We start from the raw sequence: 27019 nt of genomic DNA, 5'->3' as shown, positions 1-27019 counted from the left end.
ATCAAGTCCACAGAAAGTAGAAAATGTCCACAGAAAGACATTGCCAGTATAGTGTACAATATTGGAGAAGTAACTGTAAGGGAATACAGTTTATAGATGCAAGAGCATGCTTTTGACAATACAAATTGTTGCTGGTGCCCACTCCAATCCAGACAAAACTTGTAGCGATGAATTCCATGGTCTAATGGCATCTACATTAGGGACTGCTGCAGCAAAAAGGATATTGCTCACCAGTAGCATTTGCTAATATATTAACAAGTGCTTCTAATGTAAACCTGGTTTTAGAACAATAGTCTTCACAGTTTGAAAGGTCAGAAACAGCTTCTAGGTGCACTTGTGTAAGTCCTTTAGATGTTGCTGTGATTGACTGAAGTACAAATTTTGAGACTAAACTTGTGCAATTTGTGTACTTCACTAGGAGGAAACAGATTGGACTTTGGGTATTTGGCTCTACTGGTTACTGTGGGTCATCAATTTCAAAGGCTGCTCTTGGCATTGTTGACTCTATCAGCAGTGTATGTTGTTGGCTGTTTAAGTAATTGTAAAAATGACACTGAGATTTCTTCACAGGTAGGTTTTCTTTAAATGCTTAATGAGGTTTGCCTAATACAAGCAACAGCATTTAGTCTGTGCTAAGGAAAGCAATGGGACAGTAGTAAACTGCTGTGATTTTTGTATTTTTTTAACACTTTCCAAAATAAGTTTCATCAGTCCAGTCCTTGTTCAAAACAACAGATGTGCTGAGAAAGTAAAGATTCTTTGTTGTATTGTTCCCTTATTCTGTTTTCTAACTTGGTCTTCTTTCCTAGTCTCTATGTTGTCTGCCAGGAGCTGTAAGAAATCCAGGGATTTGTCAGAGGGGAGAAGACTTTCAGACTTTGGAACCTTTTCTGGCATTCATTCTATCAATATTACTTCATGATAGGTGTTAGACCACATGGTGCTTACCATCATGTCTGTTACAGTATTTAAAACGAACACAGTACATACATATTGTTGAGTTGAACAGGTATATGTTTTAGCCTTTGGTGTTCCGTAAATCAAGTGCCATAGCGATGATGACTAGTTGAGAAAAAGCAGGAGGATGAAGACCAGAAATTGCTTGTGCTGTGTTTTAGTGTTTGTGGGGCTGCTTTTTGTAGCATTGCTCCTGATACATCTCCAGTGAGTGCTGCTAATTGGAGCAGGATGGTAAGACAGAACTGTATCAGAGAAACAATGGCATAAAACCTTAATATTAGTAAAGCAGCTTGTTTACCACCTTGTTGGAGTGGTTGAAAGTTGACACTTGCTTCCTTCTGGCACAGAGAAATGTGTCATTTTGGTATGATGGCTCCAAACCCTAGCTTTGTTTCTGGTCATGCAAAAACATAAGTGATGATCAGGAGAAAAATAAGGATAAGCTATTTTTTCTGTTGAGGGACCAACAGTTCTTGTGGCAAAGAAACTGTGTAACAGAAAAGTAGGAATAAACAGTAATTTGTGGCTGGTTTTGTACTGTATGTCATACTTTAGTAGTGTATCTCAGTAAAATCTTTCAGATGTCTGAGTGTTTTTATTTTAAACCAGGAAGGGTTTTTTGTGGAGGTATGGCATGTTGTGTTTTTTGGTATCTCTGTAGTGTATTAGCTTCCTGAATCTGTTTTGCTGAAGTTTTTGATTCTGAGATATCAATGCAAAGAAAGTACTCAATCCCCTGCAGCTTGTAAATTATTTCTCTTCTGGCTTTCTAAAGTTGTGTGCAGGATAGGCTGACCAAGACTGAGATTTCATGAACAGCTCTTATTGAAAAAGGTGGAAGAGAGGTGAAAAAACAGTTAAAGTCAAGAGTGCTCTGGGTCTCACTGCACTTCATCAAGGTGGTATTCCTGCTGTGGTTTTCATTCCCCTACAGAAGAGAAGAGGTATTGTAGAAACCTCAAAATTCAGTGTGATATGAGCTTTCACCTGGTAATATAAAAATCTAATAGTCTGTAAGATGTAAACAGGCATCCAGAAAACAGTAGAGATGGCACTAGTGTTGTACATGTGTGTTGGCAATGAATGCATCATTTTTTAGATTAGAGTATTTGGCTTAAGATTTTCTTTTCTCCTGCTATTTCTATTGATACTCTTTCATCAACTGATCCACTTGTAAACTATGAAAGAAACTACAAGGAGATTGCAGTGAAGAGAAAATTGTGGTCTTGACAGATGAACTCAGGAAAGGTCCCTTTGTGATATGGGATAAAGTGGGAAGTATAACTGGGGAATGTGTAGTTCCTGAGCACATTTAAAGAACTTGCTAGTTGGTGAGAAAATTGTGCTCTGTTCTAGTACAACTTAATTTGTGTGCTTTGTGCTATATAAGCACAATGGGTTTTGTTGTCTTTATTGTTGCTTCCTCTATTCTTTAGGTATCAGGATTATAAAAATGGAATTTAGGGGTTTTACAAAGATAGGCCTTGCCTAATACAGATACATGTATGACTTTATTTGAATGACAGAAATACTTATTAAGCAATCTTAAAATTACATATATCCCTGGCAAACAAGCTGGTCTGTTGCAGTGTAGGATGTCAGATTTTAAGTCTAATGTTTCAAAACTTCTGTTGACTTGGAAGCCTGGATAGATGGTGACCTGTTGAGGATAAAACGTTAGGATACTGTCACATATACTACCATAAGATTCTAATATTCCTTGCTTCATCTACCTTTCACAATCTAGCCAAAGCAAATTTCGGCAGAAGCCAGTGAGATTTCAGAAACCTAGGGTTACATCTTCTTCGGAAAGTGTCAGACCTTGCTGCTGTGTTCTGTTTTCCAGCTATGAAGAAGTAGTGTGTGGTATGGGGGTTGTTTGTGGGTAGGGTTTTAAAATAATAGTTAGGGTTGTTATAAGATGACTGGAACAAACAGGTTGTAATTGCAACCTGTAGTATTACTTTTCATGATGGTTATTGCATTGACATGGTAATTGCAGATCACACAATCTCTAACTTTGGTAGTGGAGTATTGCTTCTGCTGGCTCATTCCTTTGTGCTCTGCTGTGATAGCTGATGAGACAGCTGGTCAAATGTAGGGAGCTTAAATAATTGCATCATTGTATTGTGTGTATGTGAGCAAGATAAGTATCAACCTTCAGGTAGAATAATGATGTATTTCGCTGTGACTCTTCACTAATTCATACTGTTCTGATATCCTGGGTAGATATCACTAAGAAATTTTTACTAGTAGGTGGAATCACATTAACTGTTTTTTGTTAAATTCCTGGAAGTACAGGTAACTGTCAAAACTTAAACGAATAGTTTCTGCGCTATTCATGATGCAATGTGTCTTGGATACAATCATGTCAGTACTCCACTGAATGCCACATATTATGGGAAGTGTTTATACCTTACAAAAACTCAGCCAAACCAAAAAGATGTCATGATAAATTTCTGACAATACAAAACCCCCATGATTATTGAAAAGGAATCTTGAATTAACTAAATATTATGAAAGGGTAAAATATACTAACCTTTTGTGTGTTTTCAGATCTTGACGGATATTCTGCATTGCACCTTGTATTTGCTATTTACATTAGTTACCTCATTCATGCTTTCTTCTACCACTAGAACCATTTTTCATCTTCCTTGCAAACATTTCTTGTGTACTTCTCACACAAGGAGCAATCTGTAGTATGTATTGTGGGTGTTGCAAGCCAGCACTTCATAATTTTTCGGGCGTTTGGAATTCTGAGGCTGATAATAAATCTTTCTTTTGCAAAGAAGTGAAGTACATGGTTAGCTCACAAGGTACTGGGAGGATATTCCCTCCAGAGAATTAATTACAAAGAAAGATAGATTTGAGAAAGTATATAGGTCTTTGATTAGACTTCCATCTTAGTAGTAATCTAAAACTGATTTTTCATTTTGCATAGTTCTTGTAACGTCTCTGGCGCATCTGGGTTGCGTCTTAAACTTTTGGAGCAAAAGTATTTCTGGAGCAAAATGTATCATACCAATAGCTGATTGTGTATAATTGTTATAACTCTTAATACATTAATCAGAACACGCTGCATACTAATGAAACTTGGAGTTTTCATGAGTGCTGTCTGGGGTGAGGCAGTAGAGGATGTTGTCAGTGTGTATGGAGCTGGTGGCATGGGACCATGCAGCTTGCAAGTAATGGAGATTACAAACGCAAGCTGAAGTTACAAGTGATTGTATAATATGGCAGCATTTGTTCTTCAGTCTTCAAAGTTGTTAATGAAATGAGATGAATTGGCTATTCAATTCTGTCCAAGGTATGCTATTCATGGAATTGATAAGGGTCTACTGTGTGTGCGTGCATGTGCTTTGTGTGACTTTTTTCAGGGGGGTAGGGTGGTGTTTGTGTGTTGGGTTCCCCCCCCTGCCCCCTCTGAATTTCTCTGTGAACTGTCTGAACAGTGAGGACTTTCTGTACCCTTACAGTCAGCAAACTTTGAAGTTCACTGAAGGGACTTCAGAATGACCTGTCCTGGATGCAAGTTAAACTTGCTTCTAATTTTATTTTGGTTTCTGGGGGAATAAACAAAAAAGGAAATTTAATAATTTATTTACAAAGGCTGGGATAGTTTCTGTTGCTTTCTGTCTTCGCCCTGCTTCTCACCCCCCAAAAACTGGAAAACCACTTTGACAGCTAGTTGTTACTCAGAATTTATTCTTAAAGCAACTATGGAGGGTGCCTGATACTGAAATTTGGTCTAGAAAGAGCTAGTTGACCAGCAATGGGACAAGATGTCATTTCAAAGCATAGGTTTTTCATGCTGTTTGTTTTAGTAAAAAGTTGCCAAATGTCATGTTCACTGCCACTCATGTTAATAGGTATCTGCCTCTGCCAAAATATTTATTTTGAAACTTTTTGCCTGTTAATTTAATATGTTGATAAGTTAGAGAACAGCTTTTTCCTTCATGCTACCTTAAACTTTTAGCAGAATGGATTTCACTAGTTTTCGTAGTGTGTTTTTGTATCTTGGCTGTTTGTGAGCTATTTGAAATGTTTGACACATACAATTGTATCATGGCCACTTGTGCTTGCTCTGAGAATGATGTAGAGAAGAGTATCCCTATTGCTTGGGGAGTTCAAAGCCTGGCTTTGCTCCAAACTGGGGTGAAGAAAGGAATGGGGAAAGCCTTACTTAAAGGAAGGTTGTGGGCAAAGAGCAGGTCCTGGCTGTGGGCCCCTGCTTGGAGCTTGCCCCGGAGCTGGAGAGTGACAGGAGCCTGTGCTGCAGAGGAGCTGAATGGGGGCTGGTGGGGAAGCCAACTCTGCTGACTAGGTCCTGTATGCTCTTAAAGGGTCTTAATAGAATGATGTGGTTTCATCTTCCTTTTCCCTACCATGTGCCTGAAAAGAAAAAAAAACTATCTGGACTCTTGGTAAAAGCTGTCAGGTTGGAGAATTTCAGGTCAGCTTTGTGTGTCTGTGAAACAGCATGCTCCAGTAGTGTGCTTTGTGTACTGGCTCTCACGTTCAGCTTTCTGCTCTTGTATGCATAGAAAATCTTTTTTGTTGTTCTCAAGATCAGAATTATCTTTGCAGCTTGCTTTTTATGAGGGCAGAAGCGAAAACTGGGAGAACTGTTCACTTGCTGTGTGGTGCAAGCTGCATACTCTGGGATAAGAGGCTGCCTACAGGGAGGTAGCAATATGGTTGACTCAAGGTGGGATAGTGCTCAGGCAGGACCTCTTTTCCTCTGGACAGCCCCCCCGAAGGGGACCTGTCGTCTATGGGAGTTGAAATCCATATTAGCTGTGTTGGAGTATAAATGTGACGTGCCCCCCCCCCCAAAAAAAAATATTCAAGTATTAACATTAAGTGCAATGTAGTTCTAGCAACTCTTCAATGCTACAGAAGAGGGATTGGGTTCTTTACCTGGTGTGCAAGAGGCCAATACACACAGAGTCTAGATACCTGTTTATTTCATGTCTGTGTAGAGATGGGTGCTAGATGGTCATTCCACAAAGCTAGCACATCTTGGTTAATACATGGTTAAGCACTTATACATTCTGAGCAATAGTTATCAGTACTTTTAACAGTTAATTGTAGTTACCCTCATTCCCATTGGCTCTTAGGTGCCTCATCTTCACTTGAAGTCACAGCATCCTCTGTTTTTACTGCACATATTCTGTGAGGAAGGGGCTTTCCTTGGTAAGGGGTTTCCCTACCCGAGGGTGGGTGTTTTAGTATCTTAAGACAGTTCAATCATAGTTCAAGCAATTTTCTCTTTTTGGTTTTATCAGCGGTTTTGTTCCCTTTTGTGCTTATCTTGGTATTTCCTTTCTTGACTGATTCATGGTGCCATCCTGTTCCTTCTCCCAGGGCCATGTCTTGTTAACTATTTAAGCAATATACTTTGTTTCATTTCTTGCATATCTCCAACCAGATGAATTACCAGGTTGAGCTCTTTAATATTGTCTGGATCAGTTTTTGTTCATATTGTTCATTTACATACACTGATGTGCCATGAAAATTTTGCTTTTTTTGTGGATTTTTCTCAGTAAGCAATCTGAAAGTTTATACTTAATTACAAATAATTGATGATCTTAAGTTTCTCTCAAGGAGTGATCTGGAAAGTTGAAAATTTGTTTTTGTCAGCTGTATGTACAACACATGTAAAGGAAAAAACAACATAGGTTCAGTTTAGACCTGAGACGTACTATTGTTCTCCTTCTCACACTTCTGTGATACAGCACCTATAGCTCACATGCTGGTAACCTTGAATGACCTTATCTTGCTCCTGTGACTCCATGTGGGACATGAAACTTAACTGCACCAGCTGTGTGATATTTTGGGTTTGGGAAAGAGGCTGTGGTTCTGGCCTGTGTTACATGTCTGACTTGTACTAAAGGACTGGTAGTGAAAGAGCCTTTCTATGAGACTCTTCTATCTGTCTGGTCTGTTGCTGAAAGCTTTTTGTCATAACTAAATGCAAGCATATTACGTAGCATAACGCGTTGGGACAGCACACCAGGCTTTCTGAACAAAGATATCTGTAAACATTGTCAAACAGTGCACCTGCTGATTGTCTATGGCTTAACATTTAGAAGAAATATAATAGTTCATTTAGCATGCACATTCTTAAAGGCACTAAATGCTCAGCTCAGAAAAATGTGAGAATAATTAAGAATTTTTCTTGAAGTATGAGAGTGATGGACTATAAGAATCCAGGCTTCCTCCTTCTTAAAATGATAGAGACATTTACAGCCCTTTGCTGTGTATGTAAGAGACTGTGGGCATTAAATTAATTCTAGCCATCACCCTGCAGTGAGTCAAACTGTCTGGTTCCTTCCCTGATGATGTAGAGGTATGCTGATTTGTTCTAAGGGAAGTCTGCAAAGGAAGAAAGACATGTTAAATGCAACTGCCCCAAATAGTAATAGTAATGGGTACCTCTTCAAAAGCCTCCAAGAACATCGTGGCTGTCTTGAAAGCTTAATCTTAAGTTCTTTTACATCCTGGAGGCTGGTGTCCTTTGTCATCCATCTGTTCCCCCCTCCCCCCCCCGTTGATTTATTCAGGATTTTTAAGTTCAGCCTTGTAGAATTAGGGCTGATGCACTTGATTTAATGTTACCAAAAGCTGACTGAAATGTAGGGTAAGGTCCTAGGTTTTGTAAAACTCATATTGACACAATTTTATGTCAAGAATCCCATTGCTGGCATAAATGAGAGGCTGACAGTAGCAGTTAGAGGGGGATTGCCAGTCAGTAGCAGGAAGGTACATAAGGTAAGATGTGGTAGCTTCACATACCTGTTGTAGAGTACTCAGGGGTAGGGAATGTCTCTTGTTCTAATTTAATTATCCAGGAAGAAAGACTCAAATTGCACCAGTAATATTTGGTTAAAAAGGTTAAGAAAGAAGAAAAAAAATCTATAGTATTGGATAATATCCAGTATGAATACAGTCTTGCATCCATAATCGCCCCCCCCCCCCCCCCCCCCCCAAGCGTTCTATACTTTGGTGCTGACAACTCTGGAATTTCTTGTCGGTATTAAATTGATTGACATTTCCAGAATGCTTTGAGACAATACCTAATATATATTAAGTAAACTTTGTATGTGTGTATACGTACACATACATGTATAGTGTGTACTATGCGATTATATAACTTGTATACAAGGAATTAAAATAGAGATAACTAGGTATATCAATTCCTTGTGAATATGTGGTTACTATAATTGTAACAGTTAACAGGTAATATCGATGTAAAAGTTCACCTTACACATGTCAGTAACTACTTTAACTTATAAATTATGTGGCAAAAACTAAATAATAAAATTAAATTGCTAATAAAATTGAGGAAAAATTGCCTAACACAACAATAGCAAAACTTGTTTCAAGGTAGTAGCTGGGCTGTTTTGTCCATATTTTTGTCTGTTTTAGCACTGTGGAATTCCTTTATCTGTGTGCATAGATACACCTCCCCTAAGCTTGCATTAATTTTCTTTGTATGTGTATGTGACTGCCAGTTATCTAAGATATGTTAGAATGCTTTGACATTTGCAGTGCTTGTAGTATTTCTGTCATTATCTGCATTGTTGTTTTTATATATCTTGCCATGTTCTTTATTTTTCTTAAGCAGAACTGGCTAGCTTCAGTAGGTATGAAGTGCTAAGTATTCACTGCACAATTCTGGTTGGAGGGGACCCCTGAATGCTGTCTGTGTCCCAGCCCCTTGCTCAGAACCAGGTCAGTGTTGAATTGGGACTGGGTTGTTCAGGATTTTGTTCTCTTAGGTCTCAAACCTACAGGGATAGATTTTCTGTGCCCTTTCTGGGGCCCTGGTCCTGAGGAAAATTTTTTAATTCTGTCTAGTTGGCACCCCCTCTGTCAATTTTTGCATATGTTTTACACTAAAATATTTCGTCTTGTACCAATGCAGATTACAACTGAAAAAGGCTTCTAACTGGCAGTGCGCAAACTGCGTGTGTTAGGTGTAATCTCCTATTCTTTCCCTCCTATAGATGCTAATGTATGCGTAGCCTTGTAGGAGCTGAACACGAGTTCAGGCTTTCCAGGAGAAGAAAAGGTTTTAATATGGAATTTTGGGGGGTTTGTATACAATTTACAGATTATAGATATATTGATGGAACAATAAATACTCAAGCTACTCTGATGTAATGAATATACTGTGATGAAAAAATATGCACCTTAATTCTTTGCATACCTAACAATTTTTTTTCTTCCATGATGCCTCAAGTCTTTGCCAGCCTTATTCTTGATGCATAGCTCATAAATGAAGAAGTTTAATTTCCTGACAAACTCTGAATAACTAAATTTGTGGGCTTATGGTTTTTCTCCTTTGTTATTCCCTTGTGCTCGTGCGTATCGAGTTGACCTCAAATAAGGAGGCTGTGCTGACTGAAGCTTTGGGACTAACCTGTTGTCCTGCTTGGCTTCTGTTCGTAGGCTTTACTTTGGCAGCTCTCCAGGCTGAGAATTGGAGCTAGTAGCCTTTTTCTAGGCTTAGTTCCAATAAAAGATATTACAGAATCATTAAGGTTGGAAAAGACCTGTAAGATCACCAAGTCCAGCCATCAACTAACACCACTATGCCCATTAAACCATGTCCCACAATGCCTCATCCACACATTCCTTGAACACCTCCAGTGATGGTGACACCACCACCTCCCTGGGCAGCTTATTCCAGTGTCTCACCTCTCTCTCAGTAAAGAAATTTTTCCTAATATCCAGCCTGAACCTTGCACAGCTTGAGGCCGTTTCTTCTTCTCCTGTCACTAGTCACTTGGGAGAAGAGACCAACATCCACCTCTCTGCAACCTCCTTTCAGGTAATTGTAGAGAGAGATAAGGTCTCCCCTCAGCCTCATCTTCTCCAGGCTAAACAACCCCAGTTCCCTCAGCCGCTCCTCATAAGACTTGTGCTCCAGACCCCTCACCAGCTTCACTGCCCTTCTCTGGACATGCTCCAGCACCTCAATGTCCTTCTTGTAGTGAGGGGCCCAAAACTGAACACAGCATTCGAGGTGCAGCCTCACCAGTGCCGAGTACAGGGGCACGATCACCTCCCTACTCCTGCTGGCCACACTATTTCTGATACAGGCCAGGATGCCGTTGGCCTTCTTGGCCACCTGGGCACACTGCTGGCTCATATTCAGCCGGGTGTCGATCAACACCCCCAGGTCCTTTTCTGCAGGGCAGCTTTCCAGCCACTCTTCCCCAAGCCTGTAGCGTTGCATGGGGTTGTTGTGACCAAAGTGCAGGACCCGGCCCTTGGCCTTGTTGAACCTCATACAATTGGCCTCGGCCCATTGATCCAGCAAGGCCAGATCCCGCTGCAGAGCCTTCCGCCCCTCAAGGAGATCCACATTCCTGCCCAACTTGGTGTCATCTGCAAACTTTCTGAGGGAGCACTCGATCCCCTCATCCAGATCATCGACAAAGATATTAAACAAGACCAGTCCCAAAACTGAGCCCTGGGGAACACTGCTTGTGACCAGCCGCCAACTGGATTTCGCTCCATTCACCACAACTCTCTGGGCTCGGCCGTCCAGCCAGTTTTTAACCCAGTGAAGAGTGCACATGCCTAAGCCACAATTCGCCAGCTTCTCCAGGAGAAATCTGTGGGAGACAGTGTCAAAGGCTTTACTAAAGTCCAGGTAGACAACATCCACAGCCTTCCCCTCATCCACTAGGCGGGTCACCTGGTCATAGAAGGAGATCAGGTTGGTCAAGCAGAACCTGCCTTTCATGAACCCGTGCTGGCTGGGCCTGATCCCATGGTTGTCCTGCACATGCCCTGTGAGCGCCTTCAAGAGGAACCTCTCCATAATCTTCCCCGGCACCGAGGTCAGGGTGACAGGCCTGTAGTTCCCTGGATCCTCCTTCCCGCCCTTCTTGTAGATGGGTGTCACGTTGGCAAGCCTCCAGTCGTCTGGGACCTCCCCTGTTAACCAGGACTGTTGATAAATAGTGGAGAGTGGCTTGGCAAGCTCCTCTGCCAGCTCCCTCAGTACCCTTGGGTGGATGCCATCAGGCCCCATAGATGAACTTTTATTATGCATTTCAGGTGGGAGAGGGGAGAATGAAAGTATGTTGTATGTGTATACAGCTAATGTAAACACCCAGATTTGTACATAACCATATATGGGTTTTTTTCAGTCAAGGGTCTAGTGCACTGCTTTTTCTATTTTGTTCTTTTAAAGATAGGCAGGTACTTTAAAATTCAACTTTTCAAGCAGGTCAGCTAGTGTAAATTCCAATATAAAGAGGCAAATCATACTAAATAGTCATAGGAATGTTGTTGTAGGCGTGGAAAATTACTAAAAAGGTAAATCCTATCCAACATATAGTCCATTACTATATTGCTCAGCCCTTTTGCTGTTTAAGTTTATCCATCTGAAGTAAGCGAATGCTTAGTAATATTAATTTTCTATATAAAAGGTTCTTTGTAAATAAAGCTTATTGTCAAAATTTGATATGAAAGACTTCTCTAACTTTAGTAGTTGTTTTAGAAGGTGCATATAGAGTCTTAAGCAGACAAGATGAATCTGAAATTGTAAAAACAGAGTGGTTTTCTCCACCCAGTAGATAGCTTGTTCATCTTGTATTTCTTAACTCCTAGTATTAGACAATTGTTAATATTCCATTATCTCTGAAGCTTTCCCAGAGGTGCTAAGAGTATGACTACAGTTGCACTTGAGTGTGCAGGATATCAGGATGACTAGCCCTGGCAATACCAGACTTGCTAAGTTTGTGGGTTTTGCTTCCTCCTCCCCATCCCTGAGTTGTTGCAAGTGGCTTTCTGTGTGTCCCAAGTTACCTCATCACTTCAGATATTTAAAATTCTGGTGTCAACTTTGCTGTCTTGTTAAGTCTTCAGTCATTTATGGTAGGTCACTTAGTTACTATTCTCCCCTCTTTTGTTTACAATTTTCTTTAGTCATACCAATTCAAAACTTGAATTATAAGCTTTCTAATGTGACAGACAAGTCGCATTATAGACAAGTGAATAACGTGCTTGGAGGCTGCAAAGTAATGGTGATTTCTATGATTATCAGGCTGTCCCTGCTAATGTGAAATACAGCCACAATCCCATTAGAAGGCAGGTGTATTGGAAGCTATGTCATATGTACTTATGAGCTTAAATCATGTGAAATTGGGTATGTGGTTGGGATGAATCCAACAACTTCTGAATAGTGCTCTTTCTGCAGTTAAGTGCTTAACAGATTTTTGGCATGCAGAGGAATATGTTTCAGAGGAATAGCCGGACTGTGTAAAATCTGAACTCTTTTGTTTTCTAAAGAGGTTTGAATATTCAGTATAATAAATTTGAGAATTTGATGTTTATACTTATCTTTTTTGATGATGGTGCAAATTAGTTAACGACTAGTATTTCTTATCTTCGTACTCTGGTAAAAGAGCAGCATTTAAACTGCACCTTGAAAATGCTTGGCCACGAATGAAGTAAGCCATTGTATACAACTATTCACAGCAGCAATCTACGACAATACATGCTTTCTGCTTGCTCGTCTTCTGTGGGAAAAGACTTGATAGCCTGGGACTAGTCACAGGCATTTCTTAAGTACGTAAGTTCTAATTATACTTCCAGTATGTTGATACTAAATTATAAACACTTTGTGTTGTGGACTGTATAAATGTTTGAGTGCTTGGCTTTCCTTGTTGGTCCTGTCTGCAGTGAAAGCAATTAAGTATTAAATTTATACAAGCTTGTGCTGTGAAGCCAACGGGGTGCTTCTGCTAAGGCACCTGAAGCTGGTGTGATAATGTAGAAGGTAAAATAGTTCAGTGGTGTTCCTCTCCCCGCCCCCAAATCCTTCCAGATCTTATTTTCCAGTCACTGGACGTAATGTTTTCTTCCTTAAAACTGTCTTCTAAAAGGGCTCCTTCTCTTCATTGGCATTACAGGGAACCTAGCTAGCAGACCAGGCATGCTTGGTGAGTTGAATGTGTGGTCTACATGAATAGCCCCATACAGCCACTGAGCTTAAATAGAAAACACTCCTTGATCAAACCAATGAAGATTGATTAAAACTGGCACAGTGGTCAGCAACAAAAGCAAAAGTATACCTTGCTTCCATCCCATGTTTAATACTTGCTTTTCTATCTATTCTTTATATGTAAAAACTCGTACATGCTTTTCTTTCCTGGAGAACTGTGGAGTTTCCTTTGTCACAATAAAATATAGAGAGGTAATCTAAAAGTGGGTGACAAGTACTTAAGGTCCATGAAGAAACCTATGTTGGGAGTGTAATTGTGTTCATGAGAAAGGGAAAACAAAACACCTTTATTAAGTGGTGTATGAATACATGGACATCCTAAAATTGAGGCTAAACTAACAGCATTTAAAGAGTTATTTAATTAAGTGGGATACTGTAGGTTTATGTTCATACTAGATGAGAGGAAAACTTACAGGAAGCAAGGTTTGGTGCCCTAGTAAAGAAGCTGGGTGTTGCTGTGGGTACCTCTCCTCTAGTCATCTTCTTGACAGCCTCTTGAGATAGCTATCCATTTAAATCTGTTCAAAGTTTGGCAAGGAAACAGTCCTGTAGTAACGGGGGTTTTTGTTTGGTTGGTTGTCAGGGAATGAGACTATTTTTATTTAACTTTGTAACATAACTCTCAAATAGTAAACTGCTTGAATATACAAGCCGTTGAGCTGATCCATTAAATCAAGACTTCGTTTTTAATTTCTGGAACATATTGTAAAAGGAGGTAAAGTAAGACTTACAGAGATTAACAATGAAGTTGTAGCTAGAGCAGCTGTGCAGTTTTCTGTTAGGAAATTCAAATAACAATTCTTAGTACATAATATGCCTGCTAAAGTGGGTTGGGTGGCTGAGGTAGTGAGGAATATCTGGTGTTTTATTTGAGATAATCAGAAGTGACTTCTACAAAACAGGAAAAATCTTTTCAGTCAGACAATTAAAACTTTTGATTCTTAACTTCTTGGGTATTTACTTAGAAAGATAAGTCTTTCTTAGCATTGTGTTGAGCTTTATTTATTCCAGTTAATGTTACTTGCAGCATTACGAAGACTGTGGAAGCCAAACTGATGCATCAGACTTGAAATCCAAACTTTAAAAGAAACAGATGGCTACTCTATGTTTACTGCTGTGGGAAGCTAATAAAAAAACCCCACAACATTAAAATAGCTTTATTTAAACAACTAAAATTAAATTAAATAGTTACTGAAGTCCAGACTATCTTGTCACTATGTGCAGAGCTTTTACAACCATAGGAGGTGTGTGGGCTGGTTCTCACCACACAAATAATTGCTTTAGAAATGGTACTGACTGACACATCCAGGTTACTGAAGACCTTCAAGTGGTAATAACACTTGCCCACCAAGAGGCATGTTATAAATTCTTTAAGAAATTCTGTGGTGTTCTTTGAAGCCTTTTGTGTAGCTACTGCTTTTAGTTTGTGTTTTGATTCCAACTTTGTAATAGCGTTATGGGAATAACTGGCTCTTTCCCCAACTAGACCTTGATATCTATTAATCCAAAGATAGTCTGTTAGAAATAGTTGGCAGTGAAATCAAATGGGAATTGTTATGCTGTTATTTACAGCTTCATTAAAAATAATTCTGGTAAATAAAACCTTTGAGTGAGTTGTTTCTAGATTAAGGTGTTTTTAACCATATGTTAATAAGATGAGTAGAAACCATTTTGGAAGGTTCCACTAATAAACACATTCTTCTAAGAGGAAAAATAAACTGCTCTTAATATGGGGAGGGAAATATACCCTACAGTTTCCAGTTAATTAGTACTGAATAACAAGAAGAATTTGTGTACTTTAAGTAAAAATGCATTAGTAAACCGGATGATTTTTTGACTGTATTGTGTCCCTATTACAAACAAATTAATAATGATATTGTTCCTGTAGCTTACCTGGGAACGTGATTAATGTTCAGTATTACATATGCTAGTGTGTTTTGGCAATATGAAAACCTGAATGTTTAACAAGAACACAATTTCAAATTAAAGTAATAAATCGGAGTCACTGAAGTAAGGCCTGCAGTATGCCACACTCCTCAACGGACGTTGAGAGAGCGGTGTTTTGTCCCACGTGCTTTTTGCAGCAAAAGCCTCTTTTTTTTTTTTTATCAGCTACTGTCTTTCCAGTCACGCTTGTGTTCATGTCTTTGCTACATGCTCTGCTGATTACCTTGGAAAAGGGCAATGCTGTAACTGTTCAACTGACCTTTCAGTTTATTTTCTCTTGTGTAATATGAAACATGAGCTAACACCGTCTTAGTCTACTGATTTTGAGAAAGAAATCTGTCTCTCTACACTTCTGCAGCTTTCTGCTCAAATATGATGGAGTTTCTCTGTAGTTATGTTAATTTACGAAACTCCATCAACTTGCTTTGGATATCATCACAACAGAGAAGCAAATTACTGTAGCTAAAAGAGGGGTTTTAGTGTACAATTCATGCATAATTAAGACTACTTAGCAGAGGGGTAGTGAGACAATGACTATTAAATGAAAACATCTCATACCTAAAGCATTTATCTGATAAATGTTCAGATGTGTAAAACAAACTAAATGAAGTATGTATGCTACTGATAAATTTGTTGCCTTGTATACATAGAAACATATAAACTCCCATTATTTTGTAATTGCTGTCTTTAGACTATTCCCTTGTAACAGGGAAGCTGTCACATCTGCTTTGGCAGATACAGAATATACGTAGCTGTGCTGTTCCAGGAAGCTGTAACACAGCTTAGTATCATAAATTTTTTAAGGGTGGCTGTGTTTTTTTGGGGGCGACTTTTAGTTAAAAAAAAAAAAGTAACTATATACCTTTTATCTCAATAGAGGGTAAAAGATAAAATGGCTTTCTTGTAGCAAGTGTTAATACTTCTGTATACATTCTCTTCCTTCTCTCTTGTTTGAATTGATGTCTCTAAGTAGTTTGCTAGGCTTCTGATGGAAGGAAATTGCCTTTTGCTCCTTCTAAATACTAGTAATTTGTTACACTTACCCTGTGAGGTGCATACATGTGTTTCTAATAAACTGAAGGGGGTGATAGGTGAACAAACATGTGGTTATGGGTAAGAGCCTCTAATATTGTGAGGAAGGGTGTTCTTTGAAGTGGGATTGGTTTAGATAAGTCACTGGAGCAATTATTTATTAAATGATTGCATTAGTTTGTATTTGATAACATCTTGTAATCACTGCTGCATTTGGTTCTGAATTGAGCACTGTGTATGTTTGTTATGAAGCTGATGGCAAAAACATTACAGCTGTCAAATGTTAGTGAAGCCACTAAGTTATCCTAATGTTTAAAGTAGGGAAGAGGCTTGCTTCTAGTCCCCGGTATTGTGCAGAAAGCACAGTGCCAGAACTTAAGTCAGCAAATAACTTTCTTGCTAAAATACTACTGAAATGTATTTATCTTTATTAGACTTCATAGCTTATAGGTTTTTACATCTCTGTTAGAAATAGCAGCTGCTGGTAGGATGTTAAGAAAAGCTCTGTGGTTTCCCTTTGTTTTCTGCTAGTTTTCATGTTTTGTTGTGCTCCTGTGTATTAGACTGTATATTGTTGTTAGGGCTTGACTTGCACATCACTGCACTTTATTTTGAAAAAAGATGATGCTGAATCAGTCACTTGTCCTGTACGAATAACTTTCAACAGAGCAAGTGATTACTCATTAATTATCCCCAAGCAAATATTTCTTGATTTTTTTTAAGATACTGCACTTAGTTTGAGACACAAGCTGGGTTACCTCTCCATACTGAAATCACAGAACATCTGAAGAGAGTTGGGAGTTTACATCTGTTTGCTCACCATGGAAAGTGCCCAGAAATTGTAAGTGACTGCTGAAGTAAGGTGTTGTGGGTGCTATTGCATTTCTTTTTTTAACTGCTTCTGCTTTACTTCCAGTGTAGCTTCCAATATTACAGATGTACACTAGCTGGAGAGAAGTCGTAAGGACACTCAAATTAATGCATTTACTTGAAGGAGCTTTTTGGATGTAGCTATTGAAAAGCCACTATGTTCATGGGATTCAGCAATACACTGCTGAATCTCTTGCTCTCCCTTTCTTCATTTGGGTAAATTCTAAAGAAATCTCCTGAGGAGACCAGAAAAGCACAGAGCAGAGCTGTCCTGTCTGTTGAAAGGACAAAATGAAAAATTGCATGTTGACATTCATTATCTGTGGAGCAGAGAAAAATTGGAAAAGTTGCTTTTGAAATTTTTGCCTTTCTTGCTCACTCTTACAAGTTCTTTGCTAGGTGGCCTTTTTAGTAATAAGGAATAAAGCACTTCTTTGGTACAAATTGTAACAGAAATGGTTAGCCATGTAAGTTCCTCATTGGAATAAATGGATCCCCAAATTATTTGGATAATAGTTAATTTTATTACACTTGGAATAGACTTAACATCACTGGACAACTTGCAGAATCCTCAGTTTTCAGCTGAAAATGTATGTTAAATTGCCTCTGACTTGGGAGAGAGGCAAAGTACTTGTGTAGTGAATAATTTTAATAGAGCAACTAGAACCAGTGGGAAATTCAGATTTAGCCACGCGCAGACTTAAGATCATGATCTTGGAAACATGTACTGCCTTGACTTTTAACCTGCAGAAAAGTAAAATTAAATTATCATCTCTTTCTGGATCTCTGTAAACATTAGCCATTGCTATCCTGTGCTTCTAGAGCTTATCTCTCAGAATTCTAACACTTCAAAGGTTACATGTGTTTAGGTGTTGCTTAATCTATTTAATATATATTAAAAAAGATTACCTGAATGGGACAGGACTTTTCTACGCAGAAAGTGCAAGTCAATCATCTAAAACTATAAAGTTGATGTAAGTTAAAATACAGTAAATCTGCTGTTCTGAAGTAGTCATACCTACCTGAGATTTACTGGGCCTTTACTTACTGTTTTCCTTAAGTGTGATTACTTTGTGTAAAACTTTGAAGAGTCAAATGGGAATTGAGCAAAGGGAGGTGGAGAAAAGAATGAAACAAAATCCAAGGCTTCTGTGTTTGATACACTTTCACTAGTGATGAATGAATTTGAAGAAGCAACTGCAAATGGGAATTTGGTTCTGCTGCATAATTCTAGTTCAACACTGATGCATTTGATCTGTTGGGCTGCAGAAATTTGTTTTAGGAAAAACTTGATCCATCCTACTCTTATCTTCCTTCAATTCATCCCCTTATAAGCCGCTGAATGAGGACAGTTTAAGGGAATAACTAACTACAGATTAAAGGAGAAAATGAGAATCAGGGACTCTGCGCTGGCTTTGGTGTCAGTGAAAGTGTTTGTAACTGCATCTTCAAAGTGATAGCAGCAATATTAGAAAAAGTAATTTGTGAATGGCCCCATGCTCTTTATTTTGAAATATTCACAGATGTTGCATCTACATTTTCAACTTCTATTTTCATCTTTTCATTTCCTTTTTTATTCTATGAAGTGGTAGGGGTCACAGCAGGAATAGAAATGGGCATTATTAGTGATGATTGTTTCAGGGTTGTCCAGTTTTCATACTTCCATGTTCTTCCTTTGACTACCCTGAAAGAAATTAATTCTACTCCGGCTTTCCAGGAAAATTCAGTGAGAGTACAGCACAGTACAGAGAGACCCTACAGCTATGAGGTCCAGAGACACAATGGTTTGCATTTTTGTTTACAAGATGTACAAATGCTTTAAAAATCAAAAACCCCAAACTAAAAATGCCCAAATAAGTTAGTGGAGCCCTGGAAAACTGCAGGAGAATTTCAGGTTAATGTATTTTGGAGCAGAGAATGATGGTATATTAGCCCTTAAACAGAGCTGCTGTGTGGAGATGTTAGGAAGATCCTAGAATTTCAGCAAAGTGCTGTAGCAGTTTTCCAGTCATAGTAGTAAGTGTGGGGGAGCCCCAGCCAGTTTTGAAAATGGACTTCAGAAATCTCATAACTTTATGAATAGCGTTTTTCATGATATGTTAGTGATGGTACAGGACAGGGTTTGATGGTCTCTTTGCTTTCCTATTCCCTGTTTTACTGTAATGCTGATACAGCTGCTTCTGTGGCAGGGAAGAGTGGAAAGTTGAAAATACGGGGCAGCATTCCTCTTAACAGGCATCAGGATTAAGCTGACAAATAAGATAATTGGTATCTCAATCTAAAACAGTTTTTCTTAAGGTTTGTTGTTTAAATGAGGAAGAAGGGGGAAAACCAAACCCTTTTTCTCTTTTTGCTTTTGATATGTTAGTCTTTCCAACACCTACTTTTAAAGAAATGTAACAGACTTAAATAGCTGAGAGTTTTCTTTTGGACTGTAGCTTTATTTTTAACACTGACATTATTGTACATGTTTGTATTTATTGGAAAATGGGAGGGTTTGGCTACAGAGAGAACCTTACTGGGCATTTGCTTTAATATCCTTTTCCCTTTGGTATCTGCAGAATTGGACTTTCTGTATGGATGCCAGATACAGTTATCAAAGTCTCTCCTATTTGCTTTCATGTTTTGAGTAAATTAGCATATTCGGCCGATATTGTAGAAATAAATTATGACACAAAAGCTGGTGTGGACAAAAAGAATCTAAAAGATGAATAGCTACTAAAAAAAAGCATCATAAGCAGAAGGGGGACTAAAATGATTAATTTCAGTGACACCATAGGTCTTTAAAATCAGCTGATTGACTGTTCTATAAACTGCAACAGCTACAACTTTATAAAATGAGGGTATCTTGTATGCTGCTAAGGCCTTTTTGGTTATACTAGTTTCTATTTAGATTACTGTGGTGGCGAAGAAACTGAAACTTATCTGGTTAAATTTAAAAGTTTAAAATACTAGAATACCTTTTTGTCATTTTACAAGGTAGCCAGGAGGGAGTTGGTACCTCTGGTTGCTTAGAAGAATATAAAGACCTGAAGGCTTTATATGGAGCCCTAATTCAGTATTCTGACTTACCATCAGACTTCTTCAATAGTCAGCCAAAAGTCTTATTTCACTAAGGCAGTTAACTTTGAGGAGGAAGGAGAGGCTTACCTTTTTAATTCTTATGCTCCATGTTGAAGCTACTAATTTTAACATATGCCTGAGACTTTTAATGGGATCAATAGCTGAATGAAGTCAGTGGTGATAGGAACTGCAGCATCAGGAGGGTTTTGTGTATCATGGTTACCAAATAAATAGAACATTATTTCTTTGGATAAGAACTGTGTAGCTTTGCATTGAACTGAAAGATTTCAGGCTATCTTTTTCTCTAACTGTATAATTTTACTGTGTAAGTTTTAGGTCTCTGGGTATCTGTAAGACAAAGTATTTGAGGGTGTTTCAGTGATAAAGTATGAGGAATAGGTGCTCACCTGAAATGTAAACCCTTGAAGTGGTTACTGACTTAATACTGTCTTTAGTGCTTCACTATGAAGCTTACTTTATTGGCAAGATACTTGCTTTCTGGATAGCCATTATAATAATTCATGTTTGATGTTTTAATCCCAGTACTATGGAAAGTCAGCCAATTCCTACACTTCTATTGTAAGGGTTTAAACAAAGTTGCATATAAAGCATGGGATTTAAAGCAATGCTGTGTTACAAATTATGGATGTAACAATAGGAAAAGACTGTTGTGACCCTGTTTCAAATGTTTACAAGAACCAATATTTCACAGTGAAATAGTGGTAGAGGAGGGGGGAAAATGCTGGTGTAAAAGTACTGTTCTGTTAGCAAATGTCTTGTTTCAAGCTGGGTGTATGTGTGCTTGGGGAAATGCCAAGACTGTGAAGTCTGTTCCCAGTAAGTCTGAAGAAAATACCTATTTTGGTATTTTAGTTTTAAACCCCGTTGTTCTGTTAACAGAGGTGAGATGGATGGATATGGGACTTGAATTGAAAAGCTTGCTTTTCTATAAGAACTCCACAAGCAAAGAATACGCCAAAACCAGCCCCCTTCTGCTGTCTGCACTTGTCGTGTGTGTGTGGCGTTGTACCTGGCCATAGTAAAGGACTTGATGTACAGCTTTCTCCAGTTACTCCAGACCCTCTCTATCTGAAGTTCTGTGGATCCAGTTGTTGCTCTATTTAGTTTTTTGTCCCAAAGGTAATGGTTGTACTTTCTAAGGCATACCAGGGTACAGTTTTTAACTTTTAATCCTCTTCAGTGTCAACTTCAATGCAGGGAAGTAGAAAAATCTTAAAAGACGTTGCAGTCACTCATTAAGCTGTGAAGACCTGAAAAGTATGAAGGCAGAAGTTGGCCTTTTGTCCTGACTTGTAGCTCTAGACACTGTTGTTGACTCTCTTCACATGTCCAAAATTTTATGAGATTGTCTCGCATTTGAAATGTGTCCTGTGTGTCCAGAGTCTGTCTGACTATATATATGTCATGTGAGTATATATGCATAACTGAACATGATGTAACTTTCAGTATTAAGAGGGGATCATGAAATGCAGTCTTGTCAATCTAATGTCTACCTCTCCTCTTCACACTTGTACACTATTAGTAAACAGTATAAATCTTTGGAATTGGTTGAACAAAAAACTTTTTCCTGTCACTTTCTGTGTGTAATCCTCTGGTTTCAGTTTGGAAGATAAAAATGTTTAACAAGCTTCAGTAATGTAGAAATGAAAGCCAAAATTTCTGTGAAAGCAAAACCTTAAATTTCCTAAACCTGAATCATGAGCATGCACTTAACTGAATCCTTTCCTTTAAAGCAGCAGCAGGATACAGAACTATGCTTCTGCTGTTTTACAAGACCTTCTATGACAGGTAACCTTGTTCTATGTCCAGATGTGTTTCATCTCCTGAGATGAATTTTTAGAATAGTCACAGCACAAGTAATTGATCCATTTCAGAAGTTAGTAGGGTTTTTCATAATCTTTGAGCAAACTACAATTCTATATTTGGTTTCAGGAGGTGGTTAAAAATTAAAACTGAATGCTTTCTAGATTATAGTTTAAAAACAATTACGGAGAGCACTAGTTTCAATAATCATGATTTCTGCAATGACGATGCAGCAGTAATACCTGAATTAACTTGCTGTATCACAAGCAGCGTGCTTGTGTACAAATTGAGGGAGCATTTGTACTGTACTCTATGTACATGATGCTGTATTACTTGTTCAAAATCTGTCCTATGTAAAAAAAAGCTATTATTGTAATGTTCTACATCTCTGATCAATAACTTTTCTAACCTGTTTCCTTTCTTGACCCCTGTTCTCCTAAAGAAATGGTTTTTATTAAGCATGTAATCTTGCTCACTGCTGTTGCAAAGTGAACAAAAAGAGTAGGGTTTTTTACAGTAATACTCATGATCATTTCACATATTCAGTGTTGTGGTCTCTTTATTTGCCTAAATTTTGAATTTACTGAAAGACAAAAATGGAAATGGTGGGTGCACTTGTAGTGCTTCTGTAACAAGAATCCAGAGCTTATAGTGATTTTTCACAAAGACCTAAATTGTGTAATTGCTTTCTGAAAGTCCATTTTCATCCCTCCCACCCCATAAATGCACTCTCAAATCCTGAATTTGTTTGCTGCTTATTTCTTCAGAATGAGATGAATGGGTTTGAGTCCTCCCTAGCAAAGAAGAATCATCGAGAAAGAGCAGTAGGCAGTCAGCATGTGTGTGGCTCTAGGTTATATGAAGCTTATAGCCTTTTTCTCTTCTGCACAGAGACTTCAGTCCTTCTCTGTGACCTGCTGTTCTTCTCTGTTAATAAATGTATCATCTCCTTCCTCTCCCGCTTTCAAAGATTTGTATGACTGACTTGTTTAAAGATGAAACTTACCAGTTCTACTTCCTGAATGTGGGAAGTACCACATCCAGCCAAAGGTGGTGTTAGAGCTGTGAAAATGTTTTTGTACCAAGTATGGGGGAAAAGATTAATTTTAAGTAGATAACCTATTCCAAAACACCTTTTGTATTATAAATGTGTCAAATTCATTGCTTCAGTTAGATCTTCTCTGGCATTACAACTGTTACCTATAGCATATACAAAAGGGTTCCTGCTTCAGCTGCAGTGGAACTAGTTAAAAATAATACATGTGACATGCAGCAATTTTGAAACAGCTTAGCTATAGCTGAGAAACTGAAATTTGTGGATAGCACTGTGTTCTCATATGATATAACTAGTATATTTTAAAGGAGGGCTTAAAACTTTAAAAAAGCTATACAAATCAATACTTTTTTTCACAGAGAACTCTTCAGTAATGGAGTAATTTTGCCTTTACCAAATGTCATATGTTGAACTTTTGAGGCTGTTTGTGACTTGTTCTGTGTTTCTGTATTTAAACTTTACTTATATAAGTCTTTCTGTGATTGCAGTTGGTTAAAACTTAAGTCAGTCAACTGGGTTTGTGTATATATGTAATACTCTTATACTTGGAAATCTGACAAAATATTCTCCCTCAAGCACTATAAATGAAATTGATTATCTGAGCAGTAGTAGTTGGTAATGCACTTCTGAGGATTATACCCATGAGCAAATTTTAAAGGAATGATGCAGGTGGATGGGCAAAAAGTTATAAATGCATTTGCTATAGTGTGTCCTGAGGCATTTTTCAAATCTCGCCATCTTTAAAGGTGAGCATCAGTCTTCATAATAAAAACTTGCTGGGAGATTAACCTTGAAAGTAGTCATAGTACTCTAAATTAATATAAGTAATGTTATTTTACCTTAACCAGTAAATAAGCTTTAATCCTCTACTATAGACTAATCAAGGGCCAATTCTAAAACAAAACTTTAAACCAAATCAGAACGGTGTCTTAAGTCCTGGCATTGCAAACAAGGTATCTTCCCATAGTGCTGTTTTACTACTTTACTGTTTCTATTTCCTTTTTCAAATTACAGTAAGTGTAATGAGGCAGACAAGTTGTTCTTGCTGGGATTCTTACTAGTTTCTATACATTTCAGAGGATGCCTTTCCATTTATGGAGAACACAAACACATTTCTAATTTACATTGGGGATGTCTTAATTAAAACAAACAAAAAATGTAGCATTAATAAAATTCTCAACTGAAACTTTTGGCTGTGCTTCTTCACATAATAGCTCATATTTTAGGAGTCAAAGTTGACCCTCTTATTTATATTGTGCACCTGATGTGTGTTTCTTGAATTGATGGGAGCTTCTTGGAGAAAACATAGCAAAATATATATTAAAAAAAGAAAAACAAGCCCCAAGCTGTTAGTATTAAAGCTTAACGTTAGAGGTTTAGACCATTCCAAGTCCTACCAGGATAGGTAGGGTATGGACCAAATAATTACTTCCACAAAGTGGTAATTTTGTCTTCCAAATCACTGCAGTGTTAGGGGACTGTGAAGTCTTGCTGATGATCTCTGTAGAGAGGCTGTCTAAGGAGCTGCTTTCTGCAAGTGCCCAGCTACTTTCTCCATACTTACTATATGCTGCACTGCAAACTTTTCAGTGTCCTGAGATTGTCCATTAAAATTTGTCTGTGAGAGATGTAGCAGGGCTATACAATTCTCCCTAGGAGGCCTGTGTCTGATATTAATAAGATGGAAGAAAAAGTGCTAGGCTGTTCAGGGTGTGAAGTTCTCCTGTTGTGTAGTAATACTATGATTTCTTCGCTGCCAGTCAGGAGTTCTAGTCTTAGACTTAAAGTGCAAACTGTTCTCATAAAGTAGAGAAAATACAGACAAACATGAAGATTGCAACACTGCACTGTGTAACAACCATGGAAAAATTATATGGTTTGTATTAGTTTTTTTCTGTTTCTATAGAGAACAGTGAATCTGATATTGTAGTCTTAGAATATAGTGTGACAGTGTGTCTCACTTAATGGTTTTTTATGTTCTTATGCTTGTTAACCTTAATATAAGAAAGGCACTTACTAAACTTTCTAAAAATCTTACCTATTTTTATTGAAAGGTATTCTCTGTTTTATAACCGCTTGAAGAACATTGAGGAAAACGAAGGAGGCCTTGATAAATTTTCAAGAAGTTACAAAACCTTCGGAGTTAATCAACTTGTGGATGGTGGAATATATTGCAAAGAGTGGGCACCAGGAGCAGAAGCAGTGTTTCTTGCAGGTGACTTCAGTAAGTATTTTTAGGAATATTCCTTATCTCCTGTATTGTATTTTAGATCAATACCTTCTTCACTTCAAGACAATTTTGTAGCAATGATGAAATTCTGATGGTAAAAATGTATGTCGTGGCTTGCTGGTATAGTGGCATTTCATAACTTAAACTAATAATCTTTTACTCTGCATTGCAATAGCCTAATAACATAGGTGTTTCTATTCTATGGTCAGTATTATGTATATTTATTATTTTTTTTTAATACCCACAAGGCAGTGACTTGTCTAAAGGAACTAGCCTGTTTGCACTGCACCTTTAGGCTGAATGTGTCTAAACTACCTCAGGTTCTTCCTAAAGCTCTACAATTACGCTTCGGTAAAACTGTGTGCAGAGAAGGAGAAATACGGTGGAATTATTTGCTTTATCTTTGACTGATCTAGCAGCAGTGTTGTCCAAGGACTGAGGCCCTTCAAAATTTCCACTAGTCATGAGAGTGTAGACAAGAGTCCTGCTGGAAAATGGTAACCTAAAGTCAAACTAACCTACTTATGAAAGAGTAGGTGGTGTTTTGTCTTGAGAGGAGGAGAAGGAAGGATGTTAGCAGAACAAAAAAGGTGGCAGGATTACATGGAGGAATTGCATTGCTTACTGTGAGAACTGGGAAGACATTTATTCACTTAATTGAAACTTGAGAAAAAAATAAATTTGCTCCTTGTTTGGAAGGCTACGTACACTCAAATCATGTTCTGCAAATTCTTAAATGGAAGTCAGATGCATTTTTTTTTTTTTTTTGCTCTGAAATCCTGCAACACTAATTCCACTCTCTCCTTGTTTGGGGTTTTGGGGGTTTTCGTTCTGTTTTCCCTTTCCTCTCCACTCTATCCCTTCTTCAGGGTTAGGTATTAGTCCATTAAGATACTAGGAATTTCGTTATTGGCTTTTACTGAACTGGGACTTTATCTGTGAAATTGTTTTGTTCATTTAACTGCATTTCAGAATTATGCGGTGTTATTTATCCAACTCTTGTTTTAAGGAAATACTTCCCTGGTGAATGTTCAGTGTGTGTATTTATATTACAAAAAAACTATATGAATTGCCAGTTTGAGGCAGTTAACTACTTCTGCTTAAACAAAGTTAAATGTTGAGTTTTCCTTCCTACTTACCCCTGTTCGAGGAAATCATGAAAAGGGCAAACTCTGTATTTGAGGAAGGAAGTCACGAACTTGAAATTGTATGTGCTTATATAACTTTAAAATTATAAGACTCATTACATATGCCATTAGCTGTAGTATCTGGTGGTGCTTTCTAAAGTACTATGGTTAAGCTTCTGTAAAAATGTGTGCAGTAATAAAGAAATAAATGGACTACCCTGGCAGTGTTTTTCAGATTCATTAAGATTTTTTCAATGTTTTGTAGCTAACAGTACTGTATTAGTATTGTTTTTCAATAGTCCCAATATCAATACACTGATAAATAGAATAAGCAAAAGTGTTTAAATATTCATATTATGCTTCAGTTTCCAAACATCAGAGTCATAAAATGCATCCATTTGAATTGTCAGCAATTTGTATTTTCTCTTCTTTAAGAACTCAATGGGAGGGTCTGTGTCCACTATTCACTGAGATAATTTGAGTCTATAGATGATGATTATTAAAAAATCTTTTGGTTTTATTGCAGAAGACAAACAGGAAAATAGTGCAACACTGTTTTCAAGCATGGTCCTGTTTGATAATGGTTAACCTAGTGAATGATAGAGTAGCTTTCCTTGAAATACTCCTTGGTTTATTATTGGTACAGACAGAGATAAAATAGGTTAGTGCAGTACTGGAATTTTAATATGGGAATCAGTCCTCTGATTTGAAACTGAAGAATGAATCACAAGTATAGTTCACATACTGCTAGATTATAGTGATGCTAGCTATCAATACTGACTGCAGGACAGCTAGATGAGGATGTTTTAGTAACTCAACTTCATATGTATAAACACACAGCAAACTCTTCTCCTTACCCCTTCTCTGCTCCCTGCAACCCCACA

The 27019-nt window shown here is 38.0% G+C and overlaps 1 protein-coding gene across 1 annotated transcript in view; it reads left to right on the top strand.

The window, feature by feature from the left end:
- GBE1 (1,4-alpha-glucan branching enzyme 1) overlaps positions 1 to 27019 on the top strand; it is a 169176-nt gene that overhangs the window by 14416 nt on the left and 127741 nt on the right. The window contains exon 2 of the mRNA XM_059826351.1: positions 24833 to 25002. Coding sequence (XP_059682334.1) covers positions 24833 to 25002 — 170 coding nt within the window. The remainder of the gene's footprint in view (positions 1 to 24832; positions 25003 to 27019) is intronic.

This window comes from Gavia stellata, chromosome 1, assembly GCF_030936135.1.
Source record: "Gavia stellata isolate bGavSte3 chromosome 1, bGavSte3.hap2, whole genome shotgun sequence".
In the NCBI taxonomy this organism is placed as follows: Eukaryota; Metazoa; Chordata; class Aves; order Gaviiformes; family Gaviidae; genus Gavia; species Gavia stellata.
The sequence above is the reverse complement of the archived record's forward strand: the minus strand, read 5'-3'. Positions and strand labels throughout refer to the sequence as shown.